The 23,845-nt window shown below is 36.5% G+C and overlaps 1 protein-coding gene across 1 annotated transcript in view; it reads left to right on the top strand.

The window, feature by feature from the left end:
* Positions 1 to 23,845, top strand: part of LOC102809421 (serine/threonine-protein kinase SMG1-like) — a 128,738-nt gene that overhangs the window by 34,481 nt on the left and 70,412 nt on the right. Inside the window, exons 23-43 of the mRNA XM_085502004.1 lie at positions 25 to 145; positions 2,250 to 2,333; positions 2,520 to 2,638; positions 2,957 to 3,121; positions 3,448 to 3,602; positions 4,343 to 4,601; positions 5,015 to 5,154; positions 7,882 to 8,109; positions 9,429 to 9,579; positions 13,089 to 13,221; positions 13,565 to 14,140; positions 14,508 to 14,661; positions 15,163 to 15,328; positions 17,173 to 17,361; positions 17,751 to 17,940; positions 18,376 to 18,546; positions 18,891 to 19,191; positions 19,808 to 19,922; positions 20,317 to 20,487; positions 20,588 to 20,722; positions 21,330 to 21,526. Of these exons, the coding sequence (XP_085358130.1) occupies positions 25 to 145; positions 2,250 to 2,333; positions 2,520 to 2,638; positions 2,957 to 3,121; positions 3,448 to 3,602; positions 4,343 to 4,601; positions 5,015 to 5,154; positions 7,882 to 8,109; positions 9,429 to 9,579; positions 13,089 to 13,221; positions 13,565 to 14,140; positions 14,508 to 14,661; positions 15,163 to 15,328; positions 17,173 to 17,361; positions 17,751 to 17,940; positions 18,376 to 18,546; positions 18,891 to 19,191; positions 19,808 to 19,922; positions 20,317 to 20,487; positions 20,588 to 20,722; positions 21,330 to 21,526 (3,920 nt within the window). The remainder of the gene's footprint in view (positions 1 to 24; positions 146 to 2,249; positions 2,334 to 2,519; positions 2,639 to 2,956; positions 3,122 to 3,447; positions 3,603 to 4,342; positions 4,602 to 5,014; positions 5,155 to 7,881; positions 8,110 to 9,428; positions 9,580 to 13,088; positions 13,222 to 13,564; positions 14,141 to 14,507; positions 14,662 to 15,162; positions 15,329 to 17,172; positions 17,362 to 17,750; positions 17,941 to 18,375; positions 18,547 to 18,890; positions 19,192 to 19,807; positions 19,923 to 20,316; positions 20,488 to 20,587; positions 20,723 to 21,329; positions 21,527 to 23,845) is intronic.

Raw genomic sequence — 23,845 nt, forward strand, 5'->3', positions numbered from 1 at the left:
ATTTTATCTCCCTCCCTGTGACAGGTGGTTGGTAATGATCCTCTATCATGGTTTTGGGCTACGTGTGAATCAGCTTTGTTCTGTGTCTTGTCTAAACTTAGAACACCACTGGGAAAACCACAGGAAACGTTCCAGAATATAGAAAGTAAGATTAACTCGCTCTATCTCCACACAAAAATGAAATTTTAATATTATGAGGTATGTATGAAGACATACAAAGAAGACATCGAGCGTCGATGTGACGGCGTACTGTCTGAGTGCATACTTTTCATTTCCTCATAATAACCTTATTATTATACATCTTTTCCTCCTAAGGATACATCATGGGAATGCCGAAATCCAAAAAGTTTAAAACAGATTCATTTTTTTTAACTTCTTTATGTTGAGTCCGGTCAAACCCTGGGGGCTGCCATGTTTTTATTATTAGAGGACATTCACGCTCATAATCGCTCCATATTTGGAATTCGCATTTCCTAATATGGTAGGATGAAATTACCCAGTGCAATACCACAAAATTATGCACGCTGTATCTTATGGCATTACGGTAACAGATGTATACCGTAAAAACTCAATCAATTCGGCCATGTAAAAATAAATTTTTTGGGGGGTGGGCCAATTGATTGAATAAATATAGAAAATATGTTTCCGAAGTGGTCGATTTGTTTGAATAATTTTTCAACGTTTTAAAACTGAGTTCGAAGTGTGTATCACCGGTAACTGAATAAATATATCGTTTTCCCGAGATTAGAGTAAAGGTGTAGTACTAGTCTGAGACTTGACCCAATTTTAAAACAAACTACGAGCGCGTTCAAGAAATCTGACGCAACCAGGCCACCTGCTGTTTTGTTGCCGTGGAGACGACAGTTTTATGTCACGCTCCCCGTAAATGTAAACAAACATGGTAACGTGAAAAACTGAATAAATATATCTTTTGCGGGATTGGAGTAAAGGTGTAAAGGTGTTGTCCGGTACATAGAAGCAGGTACAGCTGGGACCTCGGCAGTTGCCTTAGTAAAAAATGAATCGATTCGAGACATGCCTAGCGAGCGACAAAATAAGTACTTGTGGGAAAACTAAAAGTGAGTGTTTTTCCCCAAAGAAATCGCCACTTTTATAGCATGATACTCTGACCAGCCACAACATTATCGCATATTCTTTTGAAATTACCGTAAAGGATGTACATCAGTCAGTACTCAGTCTGACGTACAATGTCGAAATGATAGGCCCAGGATTCACACCTCACGTCGTCTCGTCTGCCACTTTACCGTAACCACGCACCGCTACTGAAACCGCTTCTATGAGAGCGCAGTCTTCACTTCACGGTCATGTTTTTTTACCCACAGTTAAAACAAAACAAAAAATCCACCCGACTTTTAAACGAACAACGTTGCAAGAGGAAGTTTAGAACATAACTGGGACGACTGTGTCGAAACAATCCAGCCGGTGATTTTATTTGGGTCAACCAAAAAAAAGAAGATATTTTGACGTGCTGCGTGACTGTGTAAACAAAACCATGTCCAATAAAAATGACGCTTTCACGCTACACATTGGCGACTTTGTATCGACTTACTGGAAATGCCGAAGACGATACAATTTGCAAGTCGGCATTAATTAATTTTTTACCCCGTTAACATTAATAATCTACTTGACTTTTAAACAAACAACTCTGCAGGACAATGTTTCGAACATTACTGAAACGACTGTGCTGAAACAATCCAGCAGATAATTTTATTTGGGTCAACCGAAAAAAAGAAGATATTTTGACGTGCTGCGTGACTGTGTAAACAAAACTACGTCCAATAATAATGACGCTTTCACGTAACACATTTGCGACTTTGTATGACTTGCGTGAAATTCCAAAGACGAGAGTCAAGTGTGAAAATATACCTTTGTTGAGAGAGTGACGTAAAAATCGGGCGGTGTCATCACCGGGCGAACTAATTGAATACAAACAATAGACTGACTGGACAGATGGCCGAACTAAACGGATACATTTTAAAATTAACCATGACGCAAAAAATAGGTGGCCGAACTATTTGAGTGGCCGAATTGATTGAGCTTTTACGGTAATAATGATTATATATTTCTAATGTCAGTGCTTCGATCAAATTGTGAATGCACTATGAATTGTTGAATATGCTGCTGCATTATGAACACAATGTTGTTTGCAACTGTTGTTACATCAGTATTATGTTTTCTAAATTGCCTATAGCTTTAATTACATGCATGGTATTTAATATTTCTTATAGGCACTTTGAGAGCATTTGCAGCAGAAACCAAGTTGGAGGATCCTAAGTCACCACCTGTTGTCTTGACAACCAAGGATAACACAGGTATGTTGTCTGGCAATGAGCTTTGCATACGTTGATCAGTTTGCACTAATTGTTATTTTATGATTAATAAATAAACTACTAATCCACATGACTTCAATATTTCAACTGTTTTTTCTAAAATACAGTTCACTTCTGGATCATACATTCATTAACTGATTTCTTGTGTTCTGCTTTTGTTATTGACAGTATCTTATTATAAAACTCAGCTGAGACCAGTGTTATTGTTACAGTTCCTTGAACATCTTGAGAAACACATGTACAATGCCTATGAGGGTTGTGTCGTGGCATTGCCAACTTTACCAAAGGTCTGTATGCTCAGTGGAAAGAGAGACAATTTTCAGCTGTCAATCAATATTGCTGTATTAACACTTTGGCGTATATGACCATCTTACTGTAAATATTTGAAGTAAACAAGTTAAAGTCAAATGTGTGGCATAAATATTAGTCAACAAAACATAAAAATGTTTGATTTTTCATTGCATATGATACCTATGTGTACTTATCCTGTAAGTATAACCTGACAGTCAAACACTTCTTGTAAACCTTTCTTTCATGTATATTAGACTAGTGTTTTTTTTTTAATAGCTACCCCAAATTATTGTTTTATTGGTTCTTTATTGCAGGTTGTAAAAACATTTTTCCGCACCAACCGTGCTACATGCCAGGAATGGTTGACACGTATACGTCTATCAGCAATGACAGTAGCAATACACTGTGGTCAGCCTGCTGTTGCAGTTAGGCATGCGTTTCAACTATTACAAGATATGAAAAACAACAACAATACTTCAGTGAGTATATGTTGATTGCTGTGTGCCATCTTATGTTGCGAATCTTGTCAATTCTGTCAAGACAATTTGAAAACTTATAGCGAGTAATAATTGCAGTATGGCTGTATTCAATTATTTTGACTCTAAATGTTCATGGTTTGTAAATTGTTACGGAAGACTTCCCACATATTTCTAACTATTCATTCATATTTCACGTTCCAAATCAATGAGAAATATATTGTAATTGTCGGAATGCAGTGTCTCAGTTTATTTCTGTGAAAATTGATGCGAGTGTGTTCAACATTTTGTTTTATATTTTGACTTATATTTTGACTTTCTTGCTTTAGGGTACTGAATTTGAACATGCAATTTTGATAGTAGTTCAAGCTATGTGTCAATTGCATAGTCCAGAGGCCATACAAGGTATCCAGGTGTGGTGTAAAGATATTGTGGGTAGAAATCTACCATGGATTGGAGCAGTTGCTCATCAAGCAGCTGGAAGGTTTGTTAATTACATCTGTATGTGATATTCTAAATGTCTGTTCTTGTGGTGATTGGAAAATTTATTTGTTATGTGACCCATGTCCTGTATAGGTTGTTGCATTGTGTCTTCATTTGTTCACATTTTCTCTAACCAGCATGTCTAATATCAAATGTCTTCTGTGACAATGTGCCTATAAGTGTTTTTTTTAACAAGGGGGGCACATATGTGCATATTAAACAGAAATATAAATGAACAACACCATTATTTTATCTTCAGATGTGAAGAAAATTTGCAGATTCGTACCTGTACAAAAATAGTGAAAAACAATTATATACAGTGCCTAACAATGTACTTTCATTCTAAAAGAGTTTTTAATGATGAAATGGGTTTTTATTGTGGTCTATGGGAACTGCTGGTAAATTGCCATTTTATGCATATTATTCAAAAAACAGATTGACAGTGAAGTTAATAAGTCTACTTACTGTTGACTGATACTAATAATTATAGACAGATTTAGACACAAAATATGCGCTAAAATATGTGCACATGTCAAAATATTGTCACTGCTATATGCGCTAAAATATGTGCACATGTCAAAATATTGTCACTGCTATATGCGCTAAAATATGTGCACTTGTCAAAATAGTACGAGCAGCATTCTACCTTAACAGCATGTTTAATATTATGGACAAGGTTGCAAAAGTTACACCATGTTTTCGCAATGATTTTTTTTTTACAAAACTATATTTTTCATGTAGGTACGAAGCAGCTGCTGGGGAATACATATCAGGGTTACAGAAGTACTTAGGTCTGGAATCCATTCCAAATTACCCTGTTAATTCATCAATGAACAGGTCCAGCATGAAAAAATTTGGCACTAGTACGCCGCCGAACAGTCCCAAAGTTAAGAAGCTATCCACTGAGGTTACCAATGGAAACTCTGTTACACCTAAGAAAACATTGTTACATAAAACGCCAGATCCAGATCCTCTTGCAACTGAGTTCATCATCAATCAGGTTAGTAATATGTGTTGTAAAAGAGACACAGTTGTCATATTTGATGTATACAATGCATGTTCTAGAAAAGAGCATGCGACAGTGTTACCATATAACATGTCTAGTGTAGAAATCATTATTTGAGAATGTACAATGCATATGTAAAAGACTCCTTGAAGATGTGTTGCATGACGACTCTGCACTTCTTTAATTGAAGTGTCAGAGAAGAAACTCTAATTTTTTGTTTTTTGAGGAGCAAGGGCGAAATTCTATTTAAATTATGAATGAAATTTAGAAGTGAGTGTTGCACTTATCTCCCTACTGTTGTTGAACACTGATTATCTCAACACTAACATTTCATTTCAACTTATAATTTTTTTTATCTGCTTTTATTGTTGTTGATAAATGTATTCCTGTATTGTTTTCAATTGCAGGTGGTGGATTGCTACGTTGAGTTATGTCAATGGTCGGAGGTTGAAAAATGGCAGGATAGTGTGCAAAGAATGCGATCTGAAAATGTTAATATGAATATACAGAAAGCATTTACCATTCATACAGATATGAATTATATAAAGTGAGTGCAATTCGGTAAATGTTTTATTGCTACAAGTGTTTATGTTTTATTGATATGGAAACGTCAACAATTCTGTGATAATAACTGTGACTTCCATCTCAATGGCCTCAGCTCCCTGAAATCACCATACTGTAATGTACTTTATTTTCGCTTGGAATTAATTTCCGCTATTTTCGCTGAGGGGATGATTCCGTGAAAATAAAATCCAGCGAATATACTTTTTTTCCTATATTTCACATTAAACTCATCAAAAATCAGTGAAAATATATTCCATACGAAACGCCCAAAAAGCCCTTTCAGTGAAAATTAATTCCAGCGAAAATAAAGTATTCCGCAGTAACTCTCATTTTAATGACCCTCGTTCTCTGTAATCACTGTATTAACTCTCATTTCGGTGACGCTCGTTCACTGTAATCACCCTAACTCTCATTTCAATGAGCCAGTTCTCTGTAATCACTGTAACTCTCATTTTAATGACCTCAGTTCTCTGTAATCACTGTAACTCTCATTTTAATGACCCCAGTTCTCTGTAATCACTGTAACTCTCATTTTAATGACCCCAGTTTACTGTAATTACAGTGACTTCCATCTTGATGGCCCCAGTATATTTGTTGAAGCAAGCAATCTGCACTTGTTAGTCCCCGTTCGGACGCAGTCCGAAAACGGGGACTTATGTTTTGCCCTGTGTGCGTCCGTGCTTCCGTCCGTGCGTCCGTCCGTGCGTCCGTGATCACCTGTATCTCGAACATGCATGGACCGATTAAGTTCAAACTTCACTCATACATCACACATTATATGGGACATATGCACATGCATTTTTTTCATGATCCGATTAACGATAGCCGAATAGCGGCCATTTTAAGGCCGAAAATGCATCAAAATCGCACATTTTCACCATTCCAGACCCGGATCTCAGTTATGCATGGACGGATTTTGTTCAAATTTGGTACATACATTAAACATAATAGGACCTTGATGCACGTCATTTTTTTTTTGGATCGGGTTCGAAATGGCCGACTGGCGGCCATTTTGTTTTAAAGAATTCAGTTCTGGATCCGTATCTGAGACATGCTTGGATTGATCGAGTTCAAACTTCACACACACAAGGTACATCATGTCACAAATATGTATGTGCATTTGTTTCATGATCTCATTAACGATAGCCAAATGGCGGCCACTTTAAGGCCGAAAATGCATTGAAATCGCACATTTTCACCATTCCGGACCCGGATCTCAGTTATGCATGGACGGATTTCATTCAAATTTGGTACATACATTAAACATAATAGGACCTTGATGCACGTCATTTTTTTTTTCGGATCAAGTTCGAAATAGCCGACTGGCGGCCATTTTGTTTTAAAGAATTCAGTTCTGGATCCGTATCCGAGACATGTCTGGATTGATCAAGTTCAAACTTCACACACACAAGGTACATCATGTCACAAATATGTATGTGCATTTGTTTCATGATCTCATTAACGACAGCCAAATGGGGGCCACTTTAAGGCCGAAAATGCATTGAAATCACACATTTTCACCATTCCGGACCCGGATCTCAGTTATGCATGGACGGATTTCATTCAAATTTGGTACATACATTAAACATAATAGGACCTTGATGCACGTCATTTTTTTTTCGGATCAAGTTCGAAATAGCCGACTGGCGGCCATTTTGTTTTAAAGAATTCAGTTCTGGATCCGTATCCGAGACATGTCTGGATTGATCAAGTTCAAACTTCACACACACAAGGTACATCATGTCACAAATATGTATGTGCATTTGTTTCATGATCTCATTAACGACAGCCAAATGGGGGCCACTTTAAGGCCGAAAATGCATTGAAATCACACATTTTCACCATTCCGGACCCAGATCTCAGTTATGCATGGACGGATTTCATTCAAATTTGTTACATACATTAAACATAATAGGACCTTGATGCACGTCATTTTTTTTTCGGATCAAGTTCGAAATAGCCGACTGGCGGCCATTTTGTTTTAAAGAATTCAGTTCTGGATCCGTATCCGAGACATGTCTGGATTGATCAAGTTCAAACTTCACACACACAAGGTACATCATGTCACAAATATGTATGTGCATTTGTTTCATGATCTCATTAACGATAGCCAAATGGGGGCCGCTTTAAGGCCGAAAATGCATTGAAATCGCACATTTTCACCATTCCGGACCCGTATCTCAGTTATGCATGGATGGATTTTGTTCAAATTTGGTACATACATTAAACATAATAGGACCTTGATGCACGTCTTTTTTTTTCGGATCAAGTTCGAAATGGCCGACTGGCGGCCATTTTGTTAAAGAATTCAGTTCTGGATCCGTATCCAAGACATGTCTGGATTGATCAAGTTCAAACTTCACACACACATGGTACATCATGTCACAAATAGATATGTGCATTTGTTTCATGATCTGCTTAACAATAGCGGAATGATGGCTATTTTAAGGCCGAAAATGCATCAAAATCACGTATTTTCACAATTCCAGAACCGGATCTCAGTCATGCATGGATGGATTTTGTTCAGATTTAGCACAATGTGTTGTACATATGCAGGTGCATTTCGGTCATGATCTGCTTTGAATGTATATGTCACTCAAATATGAACGGAACGGGGACGTGTCATTGACAATGACTTGTGGTGATTTGATTTAAATTTGAATTCACAATGACTGTGAATTAATGCAGTTTATTTCATTTCTATTCTCAGAGCGCTGTTAAGTTTTGAGGAGCATCAATTTAGCAGTGTAGCTGATCACCTAGAATTGATACCTGGTGGATCTTTGGATAATTTGGATGATTCCAGTCTGAGTGATGTTTCCGAGAACTTGTCATGGGATCCAAGAGAACTGCAACGACATGGTGACTTGCAGATCATGAGAACAATCACCCATTTTCAAAAACTCTTTGAAAGTGATGATGACAATAATTTAGAAATGTAAGTTGAATACTTGCCATGCTATGCCATTTTTATCTTCACAGCTTTATTTTGGCAACTTGAGATTTGAATAAGTGATTTTCCATTCATTGTGAGATGTGTGAAAAGCGTGGCCGCAAAAATCGAAAAATTAAATTTTGCATTTGAATTTTTCATAACTCACTGTTGAAATGCCAATTATAGAGAGGAGAATATTATTTTGGGATACCCTTACTTCAACATTTTTCATTCAAATTTAGTACATAGATCATACATGTCCCGACCGTTCGTGAGTTCCTGAGTCTGTCTGTCCGTCCGTCCGTGTGTCCGTCTGTCTGTGCGTCAGTCTGTCCAGAGTCGTATTTCAGAATCCTGTGAACCGATTCCACTCATTCTTTGCATGTGTCTAGTACCTTATGTGGGATATATGCACATGCAGTGGTTTAGCGATTTGATTCAAAATGGCCGACTGGCAGCCATCTTGTTTTTTGAAAATGTTGTATTTTGGACATGCTCTGTCAGTTGTCATTCAAACTTGGTACATAGATTATACACGTTAGGATACATGTCCATGACGATTTATTTCGCAATTGGATCAAAGATGGTCGACTGTCAGGCATTTTGTTTGATTTTTTGTATGCGGTATCTTGGACGTGCTCTGTCAGTTTTCATTCAAATTTGGCACATACATGTACTTTATACATGTTAGGATGCATGTCCATGACAATTTGTTTCAAAATCTGGTTAAGGATGGCCGTTTGACAGCTATCTGACTTTTTGGCCTTACTGCTATATTTCCACAATTTATGTATCATTTTCATTTGTATTTGGCACATACATCATACATATCAGTGTGTTTCATAATCAGATCAAAGATGGCCGAAAAACGTCTGTTTTTATTTTTGGCTATATTACTACTACACGGAACACATGTTTTGATGTAAATAAACAATCTGTTGTATACGCCACTTGGAACTCAAGTTTCAAGGACACGCTCGCGACAACCCTCCGCTTTAATATGACAAGCACAAAGAGAACTTTCACAAATTTAACCGGGACTGTGTCATTTTCAATGACTTGTTTTCATGGAAACCCTACTCTGCCAGCCACATTAAATTGAAAGTTGGTCAGAATACATACAACAGAGGTCCATAATTCAAAACCTATATTTTTCATAACAGGCAAACAACTAGACATCATTTTCCTGTATCAAAGTGAGGAATATATAAATAATTAGTAAGGGTTAGGTAATTCTTAAACAGTTGTCACCTTTATGCCTGTTACAATCTTAAGTTAACTATTCTTAGATTTCAAGTCACAACTATCCTGTTATTTTTTAGGTTTTCATTCAGCAGTGTTTTGGAGAAGACCAGTAAAATATCTGACACCTGTCTGCGTGTTTGCAGCATGGAATGGCCGTGTAATTTATCACCCAGTCATGTTATAATATCACAGACTATCAATGCCTTTGTCAACAATGAGAATGGAAAGGTAAATGTCCAGTATCTTACCTTTGCAAAGAACAGTCTGGTTGTGCTACACTGGAAGGGTGCTGTACACAACTTGTACTTACATGTATACGCCAGTCAATTAATACCTGACCCCACCAGAATCAAAAGAATCTAGCTTATTGCAATTTATATTGCTGGTCAAATAACGTCTACATTCATACTTCTGGGAAAGTCCAGCTGGTAACATCTTGGTAACAAGAAGCAAAGTCTCAACCTGAATCTTTTCAGCAGCTACCGACCAATGGCAATCTGTTTATCGGGCAAATCACAGTTCTGAAACTGCACTTTTACGTGTTCGTAATAACATTATGCTGGCTTTAAACAATAACAAAGATGTAATTTTTTTCATGCTGTATTTATAAGCCGCATTTGGCACGCTAGATCACACAATTTTACTTAACAGGCTCAAGTCACGGTTTGGGATGCACGGTAAAGTTTATGATTGGTTAGAATCGTATCTCTTTGATTGTTGCCAGCGTGTAGAAATGGAATCCATATTTTCTATATTAATTAGACTTAGCTTAGGGGTCCCACAGGGTTCAGTATTGAGACCTGAAATTCTTTTTAGTTTGTATACAGCGCCCTTTGAAGATATTATATGAAAACATATATATATATATGTATATACATATATGCTCTACGCTGATGACACCCAAATTTATGTAATGTGTGACAAATATAGTAATTCGTTATCTTCATTAGAATCTTGTGTAGATGGTTTTCGTAGAACGACGATGTTCAATCACTTAATATTAAATGACAATGAAACAGAATTTATCAATTTCACGTCCTGTTATCAGAAAGACACTCAGAAGCTAAGATCCCTAAGAGTTGGCACATATAAAATCGCTCTAGTAGATTCAGTAAAAAAAACAATAATTTCAACTCTATATGTGAAGCTACATTTTTTGCGTTGTACAGAATTGGAAATGTCCGGACTCTTTTATCGAGTGAATATACGGAAAAACTTGTATGCACATTTGTAACATTCGACTCGACTACTAAAACTCACTCCTATATGGCATACCACAACATCGGTGCAGAATGCTACAGCTCGTCTCATCAATCGCTCTAGAAAATCTGACTACATCACACCACTACTCAAAACTCTTCGCTGGCTTTGTGTTGAGTATTGTATTAAGTACAAACTATGTCTTATCACTTTTAAGATTATCCAAGACAAATGTCCAGACTATCTTACAGCGCGCACAAGATATTTACATACACCTAACTGGTAGGTAACTACCGAGGGACTTTGCAACATCGTCAGACACTTCCCTAGACACTCCAATGACCGTTGTAGACGCAATAAAGTTACATACCCACTCAAGTGACAGTTAATCAAAATACCGGACGCGGAATACCTTTGATGTTTGGCCATGAGAAACGAGGAGTAGTTGGACTATTCCATTGCTTTGTAGGAACAAAAATCATTGCTGTGTAACACTTGAGAGAAATATAATAAGAACTAAAACTGGAAATGAATATCAACAAGAAATGATAAATATAAATTCTTTTGATTTGTAGTTTGTTGAGATGTTGTCAATGGATTTATATTAATAATAATAGCGTTGCAAGTGTCCCGTTTCTCGCATTATGGCTGGTCCCATTGCCAGTTTGCCAGAACACTCATCGTCCAGTCAATCTTTCTCTGCAATTTTCTACTTCGTTTCACCTCCACATGCACTGCCACCATAACCAGTTTCAAATATCTATCAGATCGCAGACAAAATTCGATAAACTTAACAATTTCGACAACCGCCGCTACTTCTTTCAAAGCGTATCCAACCAATGCCTTGAACCGTTGCCGTCACTAGTCCAACTTCCTTCGTCGTCGATCATTCGCAAGAGGCAAATAAGCTCCATCTCAGTGTCTTTGTCTAAACGCTTTAACATAATAGCAATAATTGTTCAAAATCAGAAACTGTATTCAAAACAAGGAAAATTTAGGTAATTTTATTATATGTTAGGGGCGTTTTTTTGTATCAATTAGGTTTATTATTTTCGTGAAACGTTCAAAATAAAATGTATTAAATGAACGAGCATATGTATGCATGAAATAATAAAGTGTCCGATATCAACAATGATTAAAACATGATTGTTTGTTGAATGTTTGACCATCTGAAGCCCTGGTCCGTTGTTTTGATTAATTGTCACGTAGGCGTGTATGTAACTTTATTGCGTCTACAACGTTCGTTGGAGCATTTAGAAAAGTGTCTGGGGATGTTGCAAAGTCACTCAGTAATTACCTACCGAGTGCAGGAGTTAGGTGTAAATATCTTGCGCTCGCTGTAAATCCATTGTGACATCATATAAACCGCCACACACTCTCAGGTCATCGGTGAACAGTCAGCTACAGCGTCAATATAACCATTACAACTAAGAAAACATGGTCAGTGGGCATTTTCGATTATTGCCTCAATCTTGTGGAACGATCTTCCTCTGTTGATAGGTTCATGCTCATCAACAGCTACTTTTAAGAGTCACTTGAAAACGTTCCTTTATAACCAATGTTATTAATCCAATCTTATTGTCATTTTAACTACATTTGTTGTTGTCTGTTGTTTAGCCACTTGTGAATTTTTTTAATTATAAAATTTTTTTTTAATCCCATATTTATTGCAACTGTGTACAGCGCTCTCAGACGCAGTGTAGTGCGCTATATAAATAATAATAATAACAAGCCATGCATGGCACAGTCCTTGTTACTTATCAAACACTGAAATGATTGACATTCAGTCAACTTGTATCTAATCGTCAAACGAGTACTTGTCCATATTGAGAGATATTGCTGTGGAACAGCATTAATTAAAATAAAATAGCCACTCATTGCAAGTCAGCCATTTTGAATGAGATTTGAGGAATAAAATGTCTAATGTATGTACCAAGTTTGAACAAAATCCATCCTTAAACAACCAAGATCCAGTTTCCACAATGCCAGAAATGCTTTATTTTTGACGATTTTTTAGCAACTTGGCCATTTTGAATCAGATAGTCAAACTAATATATCTGTATATCCATGACAGGATCTGTAATGCATATATAAAATTTGAACATAATCAGTCAAAGCATGACAGAGATATGTCACTAAAACTGCATTTATTTAAACAAAATGGCCCCAGTCAGCCATTTTAAATCTGATCTGAAAAACAGAATGCCATGCATCAAGGTCCCATAATGTTCAACGTATGCACCAAGTTTGAACAAAACCCATCCATAAATGCTTGATTTAGATGATTTTTCAGCACAAAAATGGTCGCAATTTTTTCATTTTGAATCGGATCGTGAAACAAATTGATGTGCATAAGTATATGCAGACGCATGGAAGCACAGAGGTCAAACCATCAGTCTTTGTTTTCAGGCTGTGTCCAAGCAGAGACTAATAATAAGCACCTAGTTTTGTTTGGTACCAGGGTTCCATTCCATTCCATTCCACTCTGGCTTACCCCCATAGTATCCATGTAATGCTGAGTATCCTTTATTTTGTAGGAATCCTTCTTGCCAGCAGTATCTAAGAATTTACAACTGGATCCCGATCATCATGATGTTGGCATTTATAACAGATTGCTGAGACTGTCCAAGTATCTGCACTATTTCCATAAACGTCTAACTGATTCACCTAGTAAGTATTCACATCATTTCTTGACCAACACTAAGTTTAGAGACTTCTCGTTAAAGTCGATAAATCTACCTTATATAAATCTAAATACTATCTTATATTCACTTGAATTTGGATCTGAATATGAGGAAATAACAAAAAATACTGGCTGCATGCATCTTTTACTCGTACACCTGAGTAGCATTACATCATTTGTACAGTTCTGGTTCAGCTGCATAGTTTTGATTGTCTGCAGCAACACCTGTAGAAACAACTTGTTTCTTTAAATTGTACTTAGAGTGATATTTAATGTAATGTGTTCAGAAGTTTAACAGTAGATTTTTTTTTTCAGTTCAAACTGCTCTAGATGCTGAGATGTTTGCATTGCAAATGGCAAGTTGTAGACTGGCACGCAAACAGGGAAACATTCAGTTAGCCCAAGATTTACTCATGGACAAGTTTTCACAACTGAATGGTAATGAAGAAACAGATATTGAGTTTGGTGTGGAAGGTGAGGATGCAGGAAATAGCACAAACCCCATGCTTACTGCTCTCAGTACTGTCTTCAAAAAGGGTATCATTGACGTTCAGGTGCAAAAGCTTGAAAGAGAGACTGCCAAACTTCTCAACAGCATGGGTAGTATCAGTGAGTCGCAGGAAGTCCTCAGTACATGTGTTGTGAGGCACAGCAGTCTCCTATATTCTGGAGTCGGTGAATTATGTCTTGGTAAAGGAGAACTGAATGCCAAATCACTGCTGTCATTGTTTAAATGGATTCAGGGTGACTGGAAGTCTAGCAGTGTACATCTGAAGCTTCCAAAAGGCTCTGATTTAGTTGAGAAGTCCAAGTTGACTGAAAACCTTGTAAGTTTGATGGACATGGAACACCATGGTTGCCAGCTTGGTTTGGGAGTTAGTGTGGAAACAAGTTCTGGATTAGAAAGTAAGTCTTCCATAGTTTTTTAAAATTTTTACATTAGAACTTAATTAGGACTCTCTCTTTTGTGATACTGTGGGATGTATTCTGAGAATCTGAATCATTTCAAATCTTATTATTTAGCAGTCTAATGAATGTAACTAATCACAATGCATAAATACATGTTGAGCTGCACAGAAGATATTACCGTATATTTCTTTTTAGACAGTTTTACATTGTGTCACTATAAGTGAATTAGTATCTTGCCAATATTTTTTTTTTATTCCTGTTTTATACAAGTATTTTCACACTATTACTATTTTATTTTATTATTCCTTATATATTTTATTATTATTATGTCTTGTGACATGCTTATGATATTCACCACCTGTAGGTGTTGGCAGTAGCCCGGCTATAGGAGAGGTGGATGCTGTCTGTGGTAGACTCTTGCATCTGAGCACAATGCAGGCACCAGATCTTGCCAAGGCATGGTCAGCATTAGCCAACTGGTGTTACAAATGGGGTAGAAAAGCTGTGGATATTGCTAGGTGAGCTCTGATTACATTCAAGCACATTAAGAACGAACAATTTAAATAAGTTCATTTAATTTGTATATTATAGAACAGACAAATCTTTCTTTCTCTTGTAGATTGCCTTTATTTTTTATGCATGTATGCTTCGGAAATCATAATAGCTGCAATGGGCTCATCTTATGTTTGTACTGTTGGGTACATTGAATAAATTATCCCTTTCGTTGTGAACCATCAACCCTTACACAGTGTAGAAAGCCCACAGTGCCATCAAAATTAACCTTGAGCTTAATTTCTGCATAATTACAATGTAGAAGAAAGAGGAATTTGGTTTCATGTTTTTCAATTTAAGAAATTTATATGTTGTGGAAACAAATAGTGTGATGACCTGTGTTTTATCCATCCCATGGGACCCATTCAAAGGCAAATGCAGTGATACTTATGACTGCAGTATTTAAACCTGTCACAATTTAATCAACAGGTGATGACTTTGGTAAACACATGTTATTGTTTTTTCAGCTCTGATGGTGGAGTTAAGCTATCTGAAGAGGAAAAGTCAAATGTGTTGGCTGTTCTTCCAGTCGGGCTAACAAATGACGAAACTGACAGCATCTTGTCTGTACTAAGTCAAGCTCACTGCAGTGCTAGTGGTATACAAGATGAAGATATCACAGAACAAGTACAGGTATGTACTACCGGTATTTCAAAATACAACCAATTAATACGTGTATTAACTAGCAACTATAGCTGCAGTCCTGTTTCAGTACACGTTTTGCTGCTGTGGAAAACTGATTAGTCGCATCAAAATCCAACAAAATTTAAACATGTATGTGGATATGTGATTTGTATAGTTAACATGCAACAGAAAACCCATTCACATCATTCAAACCACAACTGAGCATGCGCAACATTCATCACATCAGGTCATTTTATGTTTTCAAACATATTGTAGTGGTTGTCCCAATTAGTAACCACTTCAGGGTTCTCCACGAGGGGTTTTTACAGGGCGCCGCGCCCTGTTATCTGAAATTGGCGCCCTGTTTAAATTGTCAGCGCCCTGTTATATTTCCTGTGTGCCCTGCATGGTTCCATACAAAGAATTGTTTACAAAACAGGCCAACACTCATTGTCTTCCGAAGATGATTCATCGTGCTCAGGGTAACTGGTTCATTGTTTTAAGGTGCAACTGTGAAAATTCCGGTTTGTTATCGTAGCAGGTCACCGTGAGGTGATAACACCACCAAACAAAAAGTTACAAGTTTTTTCAACACGATTAAAAATGAACATGTGGCCCAGAAAAGTGCATTACCGTACCCATATTTTTACTGCCAGGGTGATGTCAAATATATAAAATCATTATCGGTAAAACCATTCGTTAAACATAAGGTCTATGGTTAAAACCAAGTTCACGCCGTGACTAGGTAGCGGCAACATCGTCACCGCCGAGTGGAACAAAGGCAGCAACCGGGCAGCTATGCACTTGCATGATCGGTAAACGACCAGCGCAGCCGACGTACCATCACAGACATTGCTGATCACCAAGAAGTCCACATGAATGCTTGCTTGAACATGTAAATGTTTACATTTAAATGTCACTATTTAAAGTTGAATTTTTTTTAAATCACGATTTAAAAACCCCGGTAAAACGGCCATGCTTTCAACTCGCATCATAAGAGGAAGAAATAAATTTACTTGTGTTCTTTTGGAACAAATATTCTGATTGGTTGTTTTTCGCGTCAATGCGTGGCTTTGGCCAATCAAAAGCATCGTTACATAGTATCAGGGTGCACACAGTAAAATGAACTGTTTCCGGGTCATAGCTGTTTTCAACGAAGCAGACATTAACAAACTTTCGATTCGAATGAAAATTATTCTTTTAAATATGTTTTTATACCTAATTCTATTATTTTTGATAGTAACTGTTAACTGCAGATCGAAAATCTTCTATTGTGTACATTTTATTTCGTTCGATCACCTTGGTTTTTGGTGCCATTCATGCAAGTTTTTTAATGAACCAATTACGAACGTTTGTGCGACATACATTTTATTTTGCTTCGTCCAAATAAATATAAATCATAAATATAAATTTTTGCTAATAATTAAAGCATGTATGTATCTATTTGGGAAATTAAATTAACAAACTTGTTACGTTTTTTTCTGGACGCGATCATTACTTGTAAACAACTGATGTCGCCGCTTGAGGAATCGTGCAGCTAAAATCAGCTGATTGTACGTGCTGACGTTTACTTAATAATAGCTCTTCAAAATTCCTATTCATTTTGTAATAAATATATATTATGCATATGTAATAATATGTAGATTAATAGATTTTTTGGTTTCCATTTTTCAACATCCTTGCCAACAATGCACATTACAAATGTGCCACGCCCACTTCACATTGGTGCGCCCTGTTTAATTTTCAAACCATGGAGAACCCTGCACTTCATATCTGTTTGTCTTGTGACATTTCAAACATTGCTATTAAATAATGTATGTGAGATTGACAATGACATGTACAACTCTTCATAGTCTGCCTATGATGATGGCACTGAGACAACTCGGAAACAACTACTGAATGTATGTCCGGCATTACAAACAGCTGATTTGAAAGTTGTAGACGTATTATTAGACATATGGAAAGGCGTTTGCAGGAGGATTTTCAGTCACTATGAATTGGCTGCAAAGAGTTATTTCACATACTTGAAACTTCGTGGTCAGGTATGTTAAAATCTTAAATATAAAATCTTCAATATTCTTTACAGCAATTTGATTACCATGTTATGTACATGAAAGACAAACTATTGAGGAACGTCTGGCTTTAATATGTTGTACTTTTTGTCAACTTCTCAGGGTTTACATTGTTTATTTTGATATCTGGCCAGGCATGCCGTAAGGTCTCTTGTGCATGTAATCTTGCATATGAACTGTCCCTTGCTAAATAAGTTCAACACACCTCATCTTACAAAATTTGTGATTTGATGCAATTTAATAATCTTTCACATTCAATATTGACATAATATTTTCGTCACTTTATTCTGAACATTTGTTTATTACAATCTGTCATTGCTTCAGAAGTTATTATTCATTCACTTCTCTTCTTGGAGCAGGATACTGGGATCAATGCATCAGGTATCTCTCAAAGTGAAAGCAACGGAGATAACATTACATTGAGTAGCCATGAAGATGCAAACACAACAGCAACTTTACGATTACTCAGGTTACTCGTGAAACATGCTGGAGAATTGAGAGATGTCTTGGAGAATGGTCTTGCTAACACTCCAACAGGACCCTGGAAAGGTAAGAGTTTTAATGGCACAACATAGACACCATGGGCCACTATTGTCTAGCGTTGTTGTATCGGAGGAGCTTCTGTGAGTCTAGAATCAACATAAATCCTACCATCGTTTATTTTATGAATTATAAATAATGATAATTACGAAAGGGAAACAAGAATAATCGCGAGTGATAAATTGATCTTTAGTGGAAGCTACAACTGTTGTCTGTTTCTCCTAATAAACACATTTTAAACCACAATTTCAACATGGATACATTGCCCATATGTTCATAAATATGAATCAGTGAAATCATGAAAGAACCTACATGATAATCTACAAGTATCTGAGGCGTTTACCTAAAATGCTCATCATATAAGTCATTCAAGTCCCTTGAAATTGAAGATTGTGTACAGATACATAGTTACATGTCTAAATATCTTGTGTCTCACCTTTTCAGGAATTATCCCGCAACTGTTTTCTCGCTTGAACCACCCTGAAGCCTATGTGAGACAGAGTATATCTGATTTATTGTGTAGAGTTGGACAGGATTCACCTCATCTCATTATATATCCTGCTGTCATTGGCTGTGCTCCAGTTATCACTGATAAAAGGGATAATTCAAAAGAGGGTGAGCAAAACAAAATGACACATTTTTAATGTCAAGTGAACAGTATGCTAAGTACACTTCAGATTTGTTTCCTGCTGACTTTTAACAAGACCACATGCACTACTATTTTAAAATGAGCTGATATGTTTGACTTTATCATTGGTTGTGATTCCAAAAGAAAAAAAAATTGAACATTCAAATGGAATATGGTTGTTAATTGTATACATTTAGTGTTTTACAAGCTTTGATAATGTTGTAAACTACTTTGATTTCATTAGAACTGCTAAATTTAATATTTCTTTAGTATCTTTCGAACATGCTTTGACATTCCTTCAAAGTTCATAATAAATGTGTTTGTTAAAAAGGTATGCTGAACAAAATTCTCTTGGTATCACCGTCTAAACAAGAAGAAGAAGATGAAATTGAGGAGACTGAAAAGGAGTTGGAAGATGATGAAAATGATGGTGATGATGATGATGAGGATGACAATGATAACCGCACTATGTTGCAGAATGCATTTGGATATATCCTGGATAATCTTGGTAAATTCAACCCTATGCTGGTCTCTCAAGTGCAAGTCTTAGTACAAGAATTAAGACGAATCACTCTGTTGTGGGAAGAGTTATGGTTAGGAACGCTGAATCAACACCACATAGATGTATCTTTGTAAGTGTTTTTGTGTATTAGTCTCATATAAACTGGGACTATCAATGTGGGTTTTGTAGATCTGTCTGCTGTTTGATCCAAAAAACTGGGATTTAAGTACATCATCAACTGTTATTTAGGCATGCTGTTTTTGTGTCCCTCAATTTTCAAGGATTTTTAACTCATTTCGCAAGTATATTGCAGTGAGATCTGATACTTTACAAAGCATGTTACTGGCTTCTAGCACTATGTCAGTAAAAATCTACATGACAGGAATAATGCATAGTCATTTGCTTGTTAAAATCTATTCATCATCACCTACATGTTTATTTCAGACATGCCTAGACTGATTAAATTTGAATCTTACATGTCACGCATAAACAAATACATTGATTGCATGATTTGGTTGAAAATTTGGTTTAGTGCTAAAATTGATCATTGCTGTAATTTTATGATTGGACCTTGGTGTGTGTGGATGATTTTTGACTTTGTACACACCTAGAAAAATTGCTTGTGCCTTATCTTCCATATTTCTTGACTGATTGTATACACATATAATTTTACAATGTCAACATACATGACTTCTTGTTGAATCAGGATTACTGATAGTAATTGTGTTGTTTTGATATTGACATAGACGAAGAGTACCACAGTTGGAGGATGAGATTAAAAGAGTACTTTCTAATAACACTTTGACTAAAGAAGAGAAAATGGCTATTATCCGAGAGAAACATAATGCAATACTCAAACCAGTAAGTTATTTGATGTTAGTAGTGAATAAGCCTGGATTGGGTTTCGTCTGTGTATCTGTAACGCTTTCTCAGAAGTTCATAAACCGATTTTTCCGCAGACTTAGTACATAGCTGATACATGATGGTATGTGCTGGCCAATTATGTTCAAACTTATTGATAACTGAGACAAATTCATCATTTTTTGTGATTGATCCAAAATGGCTATGACATTTTCCAATGCTTCTTATACCTCATGTTCAAGATTGTCATGTTGATTAACCTGAACACGTGGTGGTTATGTTGTGTTTATTTATTCGGTATAATAATAAAAAAATTATTCACATGAAATAAAAGTTGGTGTATTGAATTTATGATTTACTGATATTCATATATTGTTGTTTTTGTTTCCATTAGACTGTATACGCTTTGGAACAGGTCCAGGCAATCACAAGCCAGCCAGCTGACACTCCCAATGAAAAGTGGTTTCAAGATAACTATACAGAGACTATTAATAAATCCATGGAGTCACTGAAGAACCCTAGCCATCCAGCCAATCCCCTCGGCAGTTGGAATAAATTTAAACAGGTAAAAATCTCTGGAATTGTTAAAATCAAATCTATTCCTAATTCTCACTTGAAATACAATAGTTCTTGACTGGTGGTGCACTGCTTTTGTTATTTTCTAGTTGCATCATTCACTACAACAGAGAGCTAGTAAAAGAGCTACTCACCTGCTGCAGATGGATGAAATTAGCCCCAGATTAGCACAGATGAAATCTACTGTCATCTCAATGCCAGGCTTGACTGCACAAACACATCAGGTATGTCATTTATGTACATCTCAATGTCACTGGTTGACCACAACTTACTAACATGAACTGCTTCTTGATTATTACTCAGTTTGATATATAGTGAGTGCCACATATCTCTTCCTGGTTTTATGTCTTGAGTGAAGTTCGTATATCATCTTGCACTGATTTGACTGATTGTGATGGCATAGGATGTTATTTCTTCGTGTTTGTTTGCCACACATCATAATTCTATAAGATCAGTAATCTGTGAAAAGATTGTACATGTACTTTATAGATACATGTATTACTGTTGAATTGCCACCTATATACCAAACTCACTAGTGCCAGTAGCAACATGTGTTTACATATTATGTAGTTTATGAACAATCACATTATTGTGAAAAAATTTTTGAGGAGAAATAACTGGGCATATAACCTGAAATGTGCATTTAAATTGGTTGAATGAGAACGAGATGGTCATTTGCACCAGTGAACCATAGAGGGTGCTATTCATCAAATGAATTACCGGATAATGTTATGTCTCGTGTATAGCAAAGAAAAAACCTTTGAATGTGAAATATGCTATAATAAAAGTATAAAAATGTTAATAAATACTTTTTAATTTTTTTATTGACAGGTGGTGACAATAGAATCGTTTTCCACAAGTGTAACAATATTACCAACTAAAACTAAACCAAAGAAGTTGGTGTTCATTGGATCTGATGGTCAGAAGTACACATATCTCTTCAAAGGATTGGAAGATCTACATTTAGATGAGAGAATAATGCAGTTTCTTACCATTGTGAATAATATGTTTGCAAGAGCTAATAAGAGGTATGTACAGTACAGTTCTCGCGGAAGCTTTGGCTTTTGTGGCATCATTGTCGCCTACGCATGGCTTCATTGTCGCCTCAGCATCGCATCATTGTGGCATCAGCTTCGCGTCATTGAAAATTGAAGCTGTGTTCGCCTCGCTATTTTGTGGCATCATCGTGGCCTCAGCTTCGCAGTTTCATGGCATCAACATGGCATCAGCTTCAATTTATTGTGACATGAGTATGACCTCATTATTTGCACGCAGAAGGGCAGTAGACAAAACATGTACAGAAGTTCGATATGTAATCGATTTGAAATTCAAGGCGAATAAAATAATATGATCAAAAGTAAAATGACATTTTAAAAAGATATCTTGTTTAATTATTTTAGTGTTGCGAGTATTGGGCACCAAAAACTTTGCGAAGTACATTACAATCGGCAAGGTGACGAGTTTCATATTGACTGGAAGGAAAATCGTGATAAATTCAAATCACACGATGCAATTTGCAATTTGCTGTATACGAAGTGAAACTGTTCTTGTTATAAAATTTACCTTTTTTCGCTCATTTTATTTGCTGCTAGAAGAGCAGATTCAGATTCCTCATTTCGGTGGTATTTTTCTGTGTTTCGTTTAGTTTTAGCCGAATCCGACCCCATGCCCGGACTACTAAAACATGCAACACACACGTACGCCGCCTGGTGCGTCGGCATCGTCGCCAGTCATCTTGATACAAAGTTCCAAAACAAGTGCGTACATTTCCAACATATGATTGGATGGTTGTGGTGGCGTCGGTCTGGTAAAATTTGACAACCAATTCTCAAAATTAAGTCACGATCAGTGATCTGAGCTCGATCTATACGTACTTTAAAAGTATTCTCACAAACATATTTTCGAATGAAAACGAGCCACATGCTCTGTAAAAAATCGAATAGCACTTGACATACAGAAATAATTTTTTGGGCTTCAGAAAAAAAACGTGTCCATTTAGTGTGGCCGTAAATATTTGGTCACCAGCCGATGAACAATTTGAAAATCATGATTCACACGGAAGTCCTTCGATACTGAAAATCATCGACCCCAGTCTGGTTTACCTTATTTCCCAACTTGCAAAACTGATTTGTATCTCAGCCCTGTTTTTTTTTTTTTTCTTTTTTTTGAACTGAGGTAAAATCCCATCCGTTTGTCAAAATATACCGATGTTTTTCAGTGAATAATTGCGAAGCCTGTCACAGCACAAAAAAAACTTTGTGAATTGACGATGGAGATTGGATGGTACGACGACCCTTCAATTTGCGTTAAATATGTTTTGTTACAACATCATTGATTGGCTGAGAGTCACCTGATCGGAGCACGATCTGGGTCACAGAACCATATAAGTCCGTATTATCAACAGGACTTTGCGAGAAAACCACACCCACATTTTCAACCATTTTAGCGCGGAAGTTGCCAACAAATGTCGAAAAAAATAAATTCGAATAAAATAAAGCTAGCGATTCGTAAAACTGGTTAATAATATATCCCCCGATGCTCTTCGATTTTTTTTATTTCAAGGTGAGAAATGGATACTTGTAGTTGAAGTTCCATCGATTTCAAGGCGACTATTTAACCGCGACAACTCTACGCTCTGTTGTAGTTTCGCGAGGTAAAACAAAAATACAATAAATAGTACTTGTTTAATTATTTGGTTGTACAGCCCGCAAATTACGGGACATGATCCCCATGAATTGCGATAAATAAATGCTGATTGTGTTGAATGACGGACGTCGGGACCGTTTGGAGAAACAAATTACGGTCGGTAGACATTTCAAACAAATGAAATTATTAACGAAAGACGAGATTTTTCTAGGTATTTACGATCATACGGTCATACCAAATATATACAAAATTGACAAATACACAAAGAGGTGTAATAGTAGGTCATTTTTATTTTAGCCTTAGAAATATTTTCTTTCACTCAGTCCACGTCCATGCGTGGGAATTCTATTTAGCTTCATGGTCCTTCGGCTTGTCTTCTGCTTGGGGGGAAACAACAATAATTATACAAATCGTAAACTCAACACAATCAGGAAAAGAAACCCAGACAACCATGTTGTACTTCAGTTGAATACATTTTGTAGCAGTGCGTCACGTCGGAATATTGTCTAAAATAAAATATTCAATCCCAGCCAAATCTAGGTCAAAGGGTCAGATTGCGTGCATATAATTATAGATAGTTAAAACAAAAAGTATTTGAACTTTTGACGGTTGTTCAACATCTATACACGGTTACTAAACTTCTTTGTTTGATGAAGCGATGCTGATGCCACATTGTCGCCATAATGAGGCCACAATGAAGC

The sequence above is a fragment of the Saccoglossus kowalevskii genome, chromosome 8 (assembly GCF_978046115.1).
Source record: "Saccoglossus kowalevskii chromosome 8, keSacKowa6.1, whole genome shotgun sequence".
NCBI classification, from domain to species: Eukaryota; Metazoa; Hemichordata; class Enteropneusta; family Harrimaniidae; genus Saccoglossus; species Saccoglossus kowalevskii.